This window comes from Brienomyrus brachyistius, chromosome 13, assembly GCF_023856365.1.
Source record: "Brienomyrus brachyistius isolate T26 chromosome 13, BBRACH_0.4, whole genome shotgun sequence".
NCBI lineage: Eukaryota > Metazoa > Chordata > Actinopteri > Osteoglossiformes > Mormyridae > Brienomyrus > Brienomyrus brachyistius.
In genome coordinates, this window is record NC_064545.1 from 23,348,117 (window position 1) to 23,360,562 (window position 12,446).

The 12,446-nt window shown below is 45.9% G+C and overlaps 1 protein-coding gene across 1 annotated transcript in view; it reads right to left on the minus strand.

Annotated features, from left to right (window-relative positions):
- Window positions 1-11,087, minus strand: part of LOC125706577 (AP-3 complex subunit beta-2-like) — a 34,667-nt gene extending 23,580 nt beyond the window's left edge. Inside the window, 2 exon segments of the mRNA XM_048973311.1 lie at window positions 1,246-1,321; window positions 10,242-11,087. Coding sequence (XP_048829268.1) covers window positions 1,246-1,321; window positions 10,242-10,486 — 321 coding nt within the window. The 5' untranslated portion in view covers window positions 10,487-11,087.
- Between the last annotated feature and the right edge of the window lie 1,359 nt (window positions 11,088-12,446).

Genomic DNA, 12,446 nt, shown 5'->3' on the forward strand with positions numbered 1-12,446 from the left:
GCAGAGACCCTGTCCCTGAAGTACGAGGTCTGTGGTCATTTTAAATGAGCGGGAGACATGCTGAGGTTCATTTCTTTTCAAATCAACCCTGAACTGAAGCTCCAGGAGAAAACTAACAAAATAAAAGGCAGAGCTATGTGAAGAAAAGCTAATAAGCCTGAGAGAAAATGGATAAGGTATGATTCATCCCAAGGAACCAGGAACATCAAAAAGCTCAAATCAATCCTTTCTCACTGTGCTAGAGCAGAAGCTGCAGAAACCAATAAATGTCCTTTTAGCTGGAAATACCCAGGCATTTCCCTGGCTGAAACTGTCCTTGAAAATAAAAAACACAGCCTTCTTTTAAAAAGAAAGTAAAAGTGAAATCAGTGAAACATTTAGATTTTTGTGTTTGTACAAATACGGTCAAAAAGCCTGACTGATTAGCTTCATTGTTGCTTTTGTGACTTTCTTGCCATGAAATGCTCATTAGACATTTACACTCCACAGCTCTGGGGAATAAAAAGATTTAGATTTCTCTAATAGCTAATGAATTATTTTCTCATTGTTGAGTGGCACAAAGGATTGTATCAACATTACTCAAATTAGGATACGTGGAGATGCTGTGCATTATGTTTTCCGGCCTGTTATCTCAAGGAACACATTTTCTGTGATCTCGAGGCAACAGAATTGTTTTCCCAAGATAACAAAGAAATAAGACAGGACACAGATTAACATAAGCTGACGGCTCTCAACACACACAGCTCCGGGTATTTAATGGCTACAGTTTAGACAGCATCTCTGCCACACTCTGCAAGTAATGGTGAACTAGATCTGACAGATCTGTTTATAAATCCGTAATGCGCTTTGTCGTGTAGGATGGGCTGGGCACTGCTGATATCAACATGTTAGTTATCTTGATATAGGAGAAAAATAAGTTGTGAAGATCTTATTGAGAAAGTGCATCTTAATCTTGATAACACATTGTCTCTTTGGGTTTTCGCATCTAAAATGCCTTTTAGTTGAATGTCACTGGTTGTGAGTAAGTCCACAATAACTAAACATGAAGCCCATCCATGGCAACGTGACTAAGCAGCACAGAGAAGACACTGAACTTGGGGAAAACACCATATATGCTCATATGGAGACACTCCTTGTCTCCAGTTGCAGCTAACATACATGCGATCTCTAATTGACTGTTACTCAATGACCAGTTCATCAATGTTCTCCAGGGTGATTCCACGATGGAGATGGAACCCAACTCACCGTGATGATGCGCTTCATGGCCTCCAGCTTCATGGCATCCTTATTACTGTCCAGCATCACCTTCAAGTCGTCGTTTCTGGGGAGCAGGCATCTCAAAATTAAAACATCGCCTGTAAGATGTACCATTTTCCACATTGCGCACTAAGGTCCCATTATTCTACAAGTTTTTCCACCAGAGAAACTGAGTTATGACTCATCAAGACATTAATCTGTGACCCTAGAAGAGAAATTACCATCATTCTCAGGCTACAATGTGCTGGTTTCAAGATTCATAGTCATTGGTAAGCTATTCTGATTGGAGTTTGACCTGATATTACACGTGAGGCAGAACTGGCAAGGGGTCTGAGAAATTATGTTCTAGGAAAAATCATTCTTTTTGTAGAAGAATTTTCAGCCCTGGACGCTTAATCCTGCAATCATCATTGTCATCATTGTCATCTTCGTCATCATCATCATAATCTTTTAACTATCAAAGTTATTGCAAAAACTTGTAAAGTCTATAGGATGCTTTGAACAGAAGTATCTTCTAAGTATCTTTATCTGAAAGTCCAGATGGTGGGTGCATGTTTTTTTATATGTGGCAGGGACCCATCCTACAGAGCTATGTGGAGCAGCATCCTTCATAGGATGTAGCCATGTCTAAGTCCAACGTGTCCACCACATCACAGATCAGCTGACCATCCAACAGGACATCCAACTTTTTTTCTCCCGTATCCAATGTCCTTTGGCAAGACACTGAAAGCATTTAATTGTTTTGCTACTATAGATATGTACATAGATCTGAATAACACCATGTGCTGTCAATAAATCATTAGAAGTAACATCAATGCAATGTTCATTTACCTACTGCAAAAAAGCAAGCAAGCTCACCTTTCCATAGCTTAATGGCAACCCGATATGCAGCTTTATTAATTAATCACTGACGCAGTCTTAAATGATCCTGAAAATGAGCGTAACTTAATCAGGCAGCCATGGACCGTGCTCTTTGTTTGATAGGTTGTTGTCTTAGCTTTCCTGGCAGTAAAGACTACATGTGTGACCTTACAGCTTTCATTGCCTTCTCACCCCAATCTCCAGATTCAAACGTGAACTATTTGTGGTTCTGCAGCAATGCCAGACACACGTTATCTGTGTTCCATGTGCTTAAGTTTTATGTAAACATTTCTAAAATGACAATAGTTTGACCCTTAAGGATGACCGCGCTTCGGACTAAATAGACAGAATCAATGTCATTTTAGCAATTAGACGCCTTATAAACTGTAATCGCTGCAGTGATCACTCTTTCCTGCACACTGGCTGTGCAGTGTGCCCAAGATTCTGTCCACGATTGGCTGATACAATGTGATGCCATGGGATTGGTCAGCAGGACTAATTGTGAAGTTACCACATGGCGTGTAACTTTAAATAGAGTACCAGAGTAAATTAATATGTGTATTAGTGTATTCGTGTTGGTAGTATATGTCATGATGGTGTAATGTTTGCCGTGGAATTTGTGTGTTTCATTAGTGTGTAACTGTGAGAGTTGTGTGCACCCTTGTACAAATTAATTGAAACAAGTTGTCACACAGACATGCCTGCAGCGATCTGGGACTTGCTGGTTTGTGCAACCAACAGGCAAGATCAAACTGAGTGGATGGACAGAGGAGGCAGGGTTCCAAAGGGGTTCCCCATAGGCAGGGTTCCATAGGGGTTCCCCATAGGCAGGGTTCCAAAGGGGTTCCCCGTAGGCGTGAATGGTGTGTGTGCCCAGTGATGGATTGGCTCCCCATCCTGGGTTATTCCCATAGAATTTTTATCAATCCACCAGATCCTAAATCCGGACACAAGGCAATACGTGTGAATAAATGTGACTGTGATGTCCATCTTAACTGTGGTCAGGCCACTTGCATATAGATGCAACTTGTTTCAATTAATTTGCACAAGGGTGTAAATTGTTGGCTTCTCTGTCTGTGCCGCTGCTAGTATTAAAGCAATAGCGGCTGTTAATAATATATAATACATAATAATATGTTTATTTGCCTTCAGTATGTGGGTCTCCGGCTGTCTATAGTTGTAATGTAGCATAGAATGAACATGGTTGCGGTGTCATTTTTAACATGCGATAGAACATATAATATAAGAAAATAAATTTACAAAGGAGAGGAGGCCATTTAGCCCTTCAAGCTCGTTTGGGGAGAACTTAACTAATAGCTCAGAGTTGCTAAAATCTTATCTAGCTTTGATTCAAAGGAACCCAGGGTTTTAGCTTGTACTACATGAACAGGGAGACTATTCCATACTGTAATTACAGACTGGGTAAAGAAGTGTTTCCTCAAATTCAGTTTAAAATGTACTCCCAAATAGATTAATCTCGCCGGCATTCGGTCATTTTGTCTGGACGATGTTTGAAGTGCACAGCCTCCTTTAAGACCCTCGAGTGAACAATGAGCTTCCAAAGATATCAGCTTGCAAGTTCATAACCCCACATGTTCTGAAACTCTGCTGCATAAAGATTTACACCAAGGTCAGCTCATGTCTTCATGTCATAAAAACAATGCATCACCCTGCCATCTTTAAATCCAGCAAAGATCTAACTAAAATGCAAAAGTGCTGAGTGGAAGGTAGAGAAGGTTATAATCCTCTCAAAGACTTAGCCTGTTTAAGGATACAGACACCCTCGGCCCCTCCATCCTACATATTGAGTTTTATATTCTAGGATCTATGAAGGTGGGGGAGACTAAGAGGGGCCGACCTTATCATTAGCCAATGATATGTTTTGAATCAATGAGTGATGGGGAAGGGGCTCTCTAGGGGCTTATGCCTTTAATTGCTATAATGTGTCTTGAATGGTATGGGGGCTTAATCGGGGGGGGGCAGTGGGTCAGTGAGCTAAGCCTCTATGCCTGTAATCCGAAGGTCACTGCGTCAAGCCCCCCCCCCCCAGCTCCCTGGGTGCTGCTATGGGTGGCTGTCCTTCACAGGCATGCATTGCTCTTACCTACAAAGTGCAAGCGGGGGAGGAATAGAGAGAATTTCCCCACAGGGATCAATAAAATATCATTAAATCTGATTTATGGATACCTCACTTATGAAAGGGTTCGAGGAATGGATTACTTCTGTGGGTTGCAGACTGCCTGTATCAGGATCAGTTCAACTCGTATTCCAGGGGTGAATCAGATGGCAAGTAAATGACATGTCAAACGCTGGCAGATGGCACAGCGGTCATGACACAGGGACACCCAGTGATAATAAGCGAGATAATTCTGGAAGCTCAAGCAGCGGCAGTCCAATCACCCGGTCCGCATTCCACTCTGCGATTTTCACAAAATGCCCCCAAACACCTTTCACAATGCAGAGATTTCCACGAGCTGTCATTCGGCTAGATAATGCATGTTTACACAGTCTGGGATTGTCTTTATGAATTCACCACAGCACGCATGCTTCCTGACCTAACACTGGCTGCTCGCGGAATGATTCCATTTAATGACAGAGGATGACGCATCGGCCACACAGGTAGATCATCGCTTTAAGCCGTCTTAAAATAATTTGTAGTGTCACCTCCAAAAACATCACGTCTGTGAACAATGGCTGCCCGGTTTACTAAAAGACATTAGCATGCGAAGTCAGCAGGCCGTGAAATGACCTGTGACTGTCAGCATTTATGTCAAGGCGTGTCTCTGCCAACCCTCTGCGTGTGGAGCAGATTGCAGACTGCGGAAAGAGCCGGGATACACGGATGTGAAAATGCCATTGTGATTTCATGGCAAATGTCTGCACAGACATATAAGGCTTCAACTTCTCCTCCCCTGATTGTTTAGTACCCAGTATAATAGCCTATATAAATACAGAATGGTTACATTCTACTCCCAGTAACAGCCCAGACTCAAATAATGATCAGATGCAGCTGCTTGGGAGGTCTCAAGGTGAACCTTTCCTGTCATTTGTGTCCAGCTAATCGGCCTTTTATGCGTCTATTAAGGAAGTGGGTGTTGAAGTCTATGGTGGGGCTCCATTAACGATAGCCTGGCATTGATAACATTCAATGTATCTCTAAGATAGTTAGAGACATGTAAACGAAAGACTTAAATCAATTAATAATCCTGCAGGATTAATGATCTTCTTTGCTTTGTTCTTTGCAGTATGTGCAAAACTAAGATGGGTGAAAGAACTCGTCACCTGGCGCTAGCAGTGCAGGAGTCACGGGACTCACTTGTTCTCATTCTCTCACCTCTGTCTTGATCTTGTTTTTCTCATCTCATGCCTTGTAAGCATGTTAGATGAGCAGGAGAGCAGCCGTTCAATTCCAGGCTGAAGACCTGATGCCCTTTAGCCTAGCGCAAAGAAGGCTCTAACTCAGTGTTGCCAACTTTGGTCAGCTGGCTGGCGTGAGGTTTTCAATTCAAGACAAGTCTGCGCACGCATCTGCAGGTGTGTAGCAGTTTGTAACCTTGTAAATAGTCTGTAGGGTTTGTAAACGACCCCAACGCTTTCGCTGTAACTAATTTTAGGTTTGCAATGAAGTAGTACAGATTTTTTGTGGGAGCGTGAGAGTCTGAAAGCGTGAGTATCACACCAGATGCGTGACAGTTGACAACCCTGTCTAACTGCCCATGCTGCCATTTTCTTTTTGCTGTTGCTCTTGTAGTTTCTGTACTGACCCTCCGTACTGACAGCTGAATCCCCTGGACCTGGAATGGACAGTAGAAATTACTACCCAAGCACAGACTCCACTGACCCATTTATTGTGAGCATGGTCAAGAGTTTGGGCAGTCAGTTGATCTTGGACCCCCAGAGGTATGTTTTCCTCCATCAAACAATGAGGTTTTGTTTCCTCTCCTCCATTGTCTTCTGGCTCTTATTCATTATTCATTCACACTATTGTTCCCTTAAAGACTCACTGCAGCAGGTGCAGTGAGTCTTCAGAATGGTTTAGTTTCCGCCTTCTGATGAAAGCGGACGTCTTCCTTGCTGCGTGAGTCATGCAGGAGGAATGGCGTATTTCTGCCTGGGATACACCAGCGAGGATTTCACACCTCCTCCTCAAACGTCGCTGACACTGACTCACGAAATTTCCCTTTATGTGTTTAAAAATAGGACAGGGTGAACCATAGGACTGCAGTTAGCCATGAGGGCTCTGGGTGGGGTGAGGGGGGCAGGGCGGTGGGCACCATAGAACATCTGTGCCGGGAAGAAGACGGTCCACCTGGAACTAGAATATCAGAAGCAGCACTGGACAGCAGTGGGGGGGGGCCTCAGGACGTCAGAACTGGGTGGGGCTGTTTTGTGAAGTGGTCCCACAGTTTACTATGGGTGTCTCGGTGGCAGTGAGAAGGGGGGCCAGTTCAGGAGGATTTTCGCAACGGAAGGGGCTCCCCACCAAGTCAGCAGGACAAGGAGAGCTCACACCTTAAAAAAAAAAAACATGAGGGTCCTTCATCGTGCAGCACTTAAGAAACAGCTGTTCAAAAATCCAACTTCAAAATCGTCCGCCCAGGAATTAGCTGCCTATGATGTGTGGCTGGAACTGGAGGGCATTTCCATGGTTTCCACGGCGACCGAGAATGCAATAAAGTGAATCGGGTGACTGTCACCTCCTCGGCCACCTCACTAGCATCGCTCCCCCAAAGCAGCAGCGGTAGGGAATGACACTGCTGGTACCCAACAAGCCTCTTAATGCTACATTGCAGCTCACTGATTGGACGAGGTCATCTGGCACCTCTAATTCTTTTAATTTTAGCGCCTAGATTTAAACACATGGGTGCTCATTCAATGCAGAACACTATACCCTTCATCTCGGCGACAATGATTTCCTAAGAGAAAAAGACCGTGACCCTGGCAGTTTACACTGATATGTTCTATCTATCCCTCATCTCAGATAATTCCTATATATCGGTGTGATCGGTCATGTTTTGTGAACCTTTGGGAAGGTTATTACATGCCGCTGTTTACCTATATATGGATGGTATGACAATAAAACGCAATAGACTTGACTTGAACTTGGTTTGGAGAATATCAGGCATACCTATGCTATTAATCCCAGAGTTTTATTTGTGTTGGCAGAAAGAAACCTGTTGCTTGTTTCTTCCCCCTGAAATAGCCACTTATTTTTGTCAATTTTCCCCTAAAGTGCAGTGTTTGTTCTGTCCCTGCCTTGAAAATTGTAAAGTTAAAAATAAAAACCTGTTCCATCGTTCTATTGCTTCCCTCACTGAGGTATGCGGAACTGTGCAAAACTTCATCATTCCCGGGTTACTCCTCCTTTTCAAAGATTTTGGCAGAACTTATATGTTCAGGGCACATTTTTCGCTGTGAATGCACAGCAGAAATGAGCACAGTGCAGTCAGGCGGTGCTCAGTATATCGCATTTACATCTTCCTCTATAGCGCTGCCTGTACCTCCTCTAGGATCTGTCCTATTAAATAAAGTAGCTTCCGTAAGATCTTAGCACATACTTGTCATGCTGGGGAGAGTCTTTGATAATAGGATTCTTATACATTCCACCTGGTCTCAGTTTGTTGGAACAAAACCGTAAGAAGCTGTCATTTAAAAACACCCCCAGTACACGGAATACTCAGAAATGGGTGTCAAGTTTGTGTGAAAAGCAGGAAGAAACTCCATAGTGTTAGAAGTGGAGAGCGTCGTATCTGGCCTGGGGTGAAATAACTGTGTTTGCACTGAACATGGAGAGTCTGAAAACAGCCTCTAAGTCAGAGGTTATCAACATAGGACCCAAATTATTTGTTTATGCCAGCGCTTCCTAATCTGGCCCTCAGGGACCCACAGAGGGTCCGCGTTCCTGCTCTCTTTGCTGTCTGGCAGGAAGCTGGGAGGGAGCAAAGATGTGGACCGTCTGTGAGTCCCCAGGGATGCAGATTAATGGAGATTAATATTTCCCTGGGTCACATGTAATGCTCACTGTGCAGGCATGTAACGGCACCACATCCCTGGTGCCTTGCACCTAAAGCCCAAGTTTGTCAGAATTAGACTACTGGCAATAGACTTTATAATTTGCTGTCCGTAATGACTGGCTTACATGTGGAACCATGTCGATTAGGAATACAAGCTAAAATCCAAATGTCCTAGGAGGGTAATTAGGAGCAACACAGTCGACCCGAAACAAGAATCAGACTTCGGCCAAAAAGATGAAGGTGAGCTGAATTACTGGGTCCAGAAGCCTTCAGTGCTTCTTAAGCACAAGGCCTCCAGAAGGGGAGTGAGGACCTGGTTGCTTTGCTTGGGGATTTTGCTGATGCAGCACTATAAAACCTGAATGAGCACAACAGAAGCTGATCTGAGACCGTCTCCAATCTCTGATATCCTGAATTAATCCAGTTGTAGCTGTTTTGAGCCATATTAGAGAGCAAAGGACCTCCTTGCTTGTTACACGCTGTAACACGGACATCTTCATTCATAGAAATATGACCCCACAGCCCTGCCATTTACAACGTGCCCAGGCAGCTACTGAAGGTTTCAGCAAATGCAGGAATCAGAAGTGAAGGTGACTAAGAAGACGAGAGAAAACTTTTGCATGCAATATGCGAGGGAGCCCACAGAGACACAATGACACAACAATAATCAAAGTAACTGCATACGTCACTGTATTGTACCATGACAAACTGTTGAGCCTGAACAATGTTTTCAAAAGTGTCACAAAGTAGCGCATGTGTTTATTCACTGCAAAGGTTTAACGGAGACGTAAGGACAACTGGGGCAGCGGTCATCTACACGATCATCTGAAAGATCCCCAAGATCTAAGATCCGGGAATCCAGCTTCTAAAGAGTTACTGGTTCCATTCATCCTGGGCCATGAATAAATAAACGCTTCCCGTGTCACAGAACCCCCCCCCCCCCCCCCCCCCAGATGTCTGTCTCGAGCCAGTGTGGCGTGTGTGTCACTGCGGGACAGGTAACCGGAGCTGACTTCTCGTTTCCAGGCCACAGAGCAGGAGAACTGAAAGAAAATCGGCCTTTTACTCAGCAGACGTCGAGAATGAATGTGAGATGAGAGCAGCACGCAGAGCTCAGAGCAGGACATTCATAGCACGTCCTGAAGCTTTTTACGTGGTGTTACTTCACCCTGCAATACTGCCACCTTCCCTCAGCTACAATACCACAAGACACAAACACACCACCAGTTCTGAAGGCTGCGTTAATGTCCATTAATATTAATGGGCTGAAGAACCAGGTGAATCATGTGAAAAGCTATGTTCTTAACATCAGTGTGGTAAGATCACTGTCCCTTTGTCTCCTGATCTTCTGACATCACACGTTGACATCACTTGCATGGCAACAGCTTCAACAATTCCAGGGAAAATAGTAACCGGAAAGTGTTCTATGAGATGCCCACATCTAGAATCTGTCCATCACACAGATCCAGTAGAATGGCTGTTCTACTTTGAAAGGTTCCTCACACGACGGAAAGTAAAACTAAATAAGTAAAGGACTTTTCTGAGGGCTGAACACAATGCACCATTGGCTTCTCTACTACTGTCTTTATCCGATCCATTAGGTCCATGTGAGAAGATAGCAGACATGAGGATGATCTAGCAGCATCCTGCACTGAAGAATAGCTTGGACAGATACACACTGCACTCTACAGGGACTGTGTAGACAAACTTTTTATTGTATTATGTTTTTATTGTATTGCAGCAGACACGTTTATCAAAAGCAATGTAGAATTTCCAGATCAGTCCCTGGAGCAACCGGGGGTTAACGGCTTTGTTCGAGGACCTACTGCTAAAACAGCTTTGCTGACCCGTGGATTTGAACTAGCAACCTTACATTCGGGGGCGTAGAACCTTAAACCACTGAGCCACACAGCTCCCAGCTATTGTCATGCAGCTACCATTTCTCATGCACTTAAAGAACAAGGAGATGATTCAAAGACCTGCACTCTCCCACTGGGATCTGCTCCTACCCATTTTGACTTTTAGGTTAGTGCTCTTGGAGATTATGTGATTCTAAGTTGGTTTTGGAAATGGTGATGCAGCAGGCTAACGAGCGCCAGGTGCCCCTACCGCAGTGGCTGCGACTGGGCCAAGGGCCCAGCCGTCCCATCCTCTGACTGGGGTGGTGGTTCCTCGCCTTCCCCGGTGGGCCGCAGGTGACGGAGCTCGTCGGGCTGCACAGCGCTGTACCATGTGGCCTGGTTGTTGTCCGGCGTCAGCACGGGGCTCTTGGCCTCCTCTGGGGGCCCCTGTACCGTCTTCACCATGTTGACGGCGCTGACCGGCAGCTGGAGCAGACGCTGCATCGGAGTCATGGCTGGGCTTTACGGCAGCGAGGATCTCCAGCAGTCAAAAGATCGTACTCACAAGAGAGCTGGTTGAGCTGATGATCACCGCCAGTGAAAGTCCCAACTGGAGAAAAGGATAGAATGAAGTGTGCGGGTTCAATCACCCCTTGCCAAAGTTCTTCACAGATGTTTGCAGAAGTCCAAAGATAATCAGTACGAGTCCTCAAATGAAGAGAGGAGAGTAATGATTGTCACCACCAGCTGTTGTTCCCACCTGAAAAGTAGGAGGATGAAACCCTTCAGTCATGAGAAGTCAGCAGCCTGTCCGTCTGAAGTGCTCTTGACTGCCCTCTGGCAGCCACAGAGGGTTAGACGCCAGTGTGGTACAACTCCTGGAGAGAGGTGACAGAATCCAGCAGGATGGATGCCGAAACAGCAGCTTTCAGCCCAGAGCGGAGAAACCAGCAGGAATGCACCGGAATCTGCCTGATGGCTGGCTGCAGGGAGGGGAGGGGGCTGTCCTGGCTCCCAGCTCCCCAGTCTTTTGGGGGGGGGGGTGAGGTTTTTCTGAGTCCACCTGCGCCTCTGACTCCCCCGGCTGCTGACTGGTAGGTTCCCTATCTGCCTTCTTGCTCCACAAAGGCAGCACAGCTCACTGGCTCCACCACACTCACCCCCCCCTTCTCTCTCTCTCTCTCTCTCTCTCTCTCCCACACTTGCTCTCTGTCTCTTTCCCTGTCTCTTCCTCTCTCTCTCTCTCTCTCTCTCTCTCTCTCTCCCTCCACGGCGAGGTCCTGAAGTGACTCAGCTTTCCGAATTTCCTGAGGCTTGACGGCACACAGAAGTCCTACCCCCACTATAGCCACCCACCCCACCATACACAGCAGCACAGTGTCAGTGTGTTAATGTGTCACCCCAGCGACAGTCAGGGAGTAACACAGTCACTGGCATTGAGAGCCGGGGTGCGGGGGGGGGGGGGGAGGTGGAGCAGAGTAGCAGGTGTTGGCTATTCCTTACTGAGAGCCTCCCTGTTGCCATAACACCACTTTACATTCCTGTATGGGGTGGCAGCTGACAGACTGCTTGCTGCACAGAACACAGGCACATCCTCTTTCGGCTGCTGTTACCCGGGACGCTGCCTTAACCTCGAGCTGAAACCAGCGTCAGACCATCTCCTCAGCACCTTTGAATTCCACTTTCTTTACAGCGGCAATCATCTGCCTTCCCGATCCCCATGCCGAGAGAGACCAGCAGAGTCTCTGATCCTCCAGAGCTTGATGGGTGATGGGTCAGACCCATGCGTCGCTACGTCAAATGTTTGCTAAGTGATGGGTGACTAGAAAATTCTCCAGCCGCACTGAGCATGCCCAGTGATAGGGGCTCATGAGGTGGCTTGGGTGAGTAAAAAGACTTTGACAGGGCCGACATCAGCATGGCGGGTCTGCACTAGAACTTCTGAGAAGAAACGGAGACCTATAGCCTTTCATGGTGGTGAAGGGGTGAGATTCCTCACTCAGCACCTCGGTCAACACCCAATCAGCAGCCAGGTGGCAAATAACCAGCATCAAACAATAAACCGAACTAATTTTAATCCCAATAAAGAGTATTATTGCATATTACTGAGTATTATTATTATTCCAGGTATTAGTAGGATGGAATTTCCTGCAGTTTCTGATCAGTTCTTCTCAGCGCCTCAGAGGAATGTGGTCCCACTCTTCCACGCAGAGGTGCTGTTCGTTGAAAGCGGGTGACGTCCGAAAGCTCAGTCTCCTGTATCCTCCGTCAGCTGGCTGTTGGGTATCATCAAGATCGCGCTCTCAAATTGCAGGAGGCAGGTCGCCTTCTAATGACTCAGACAGGCATAATGGCCGACGGCAGGAAAGCTTTCAATTACAGAGCTCTTTGCTGAGAGGCAGTCCGCAAACTAACAAAGGGAAGCATCCTTGGTCTCTGCAGTTAAATCTGGGCTGAAGGCCTTTTTTTATCT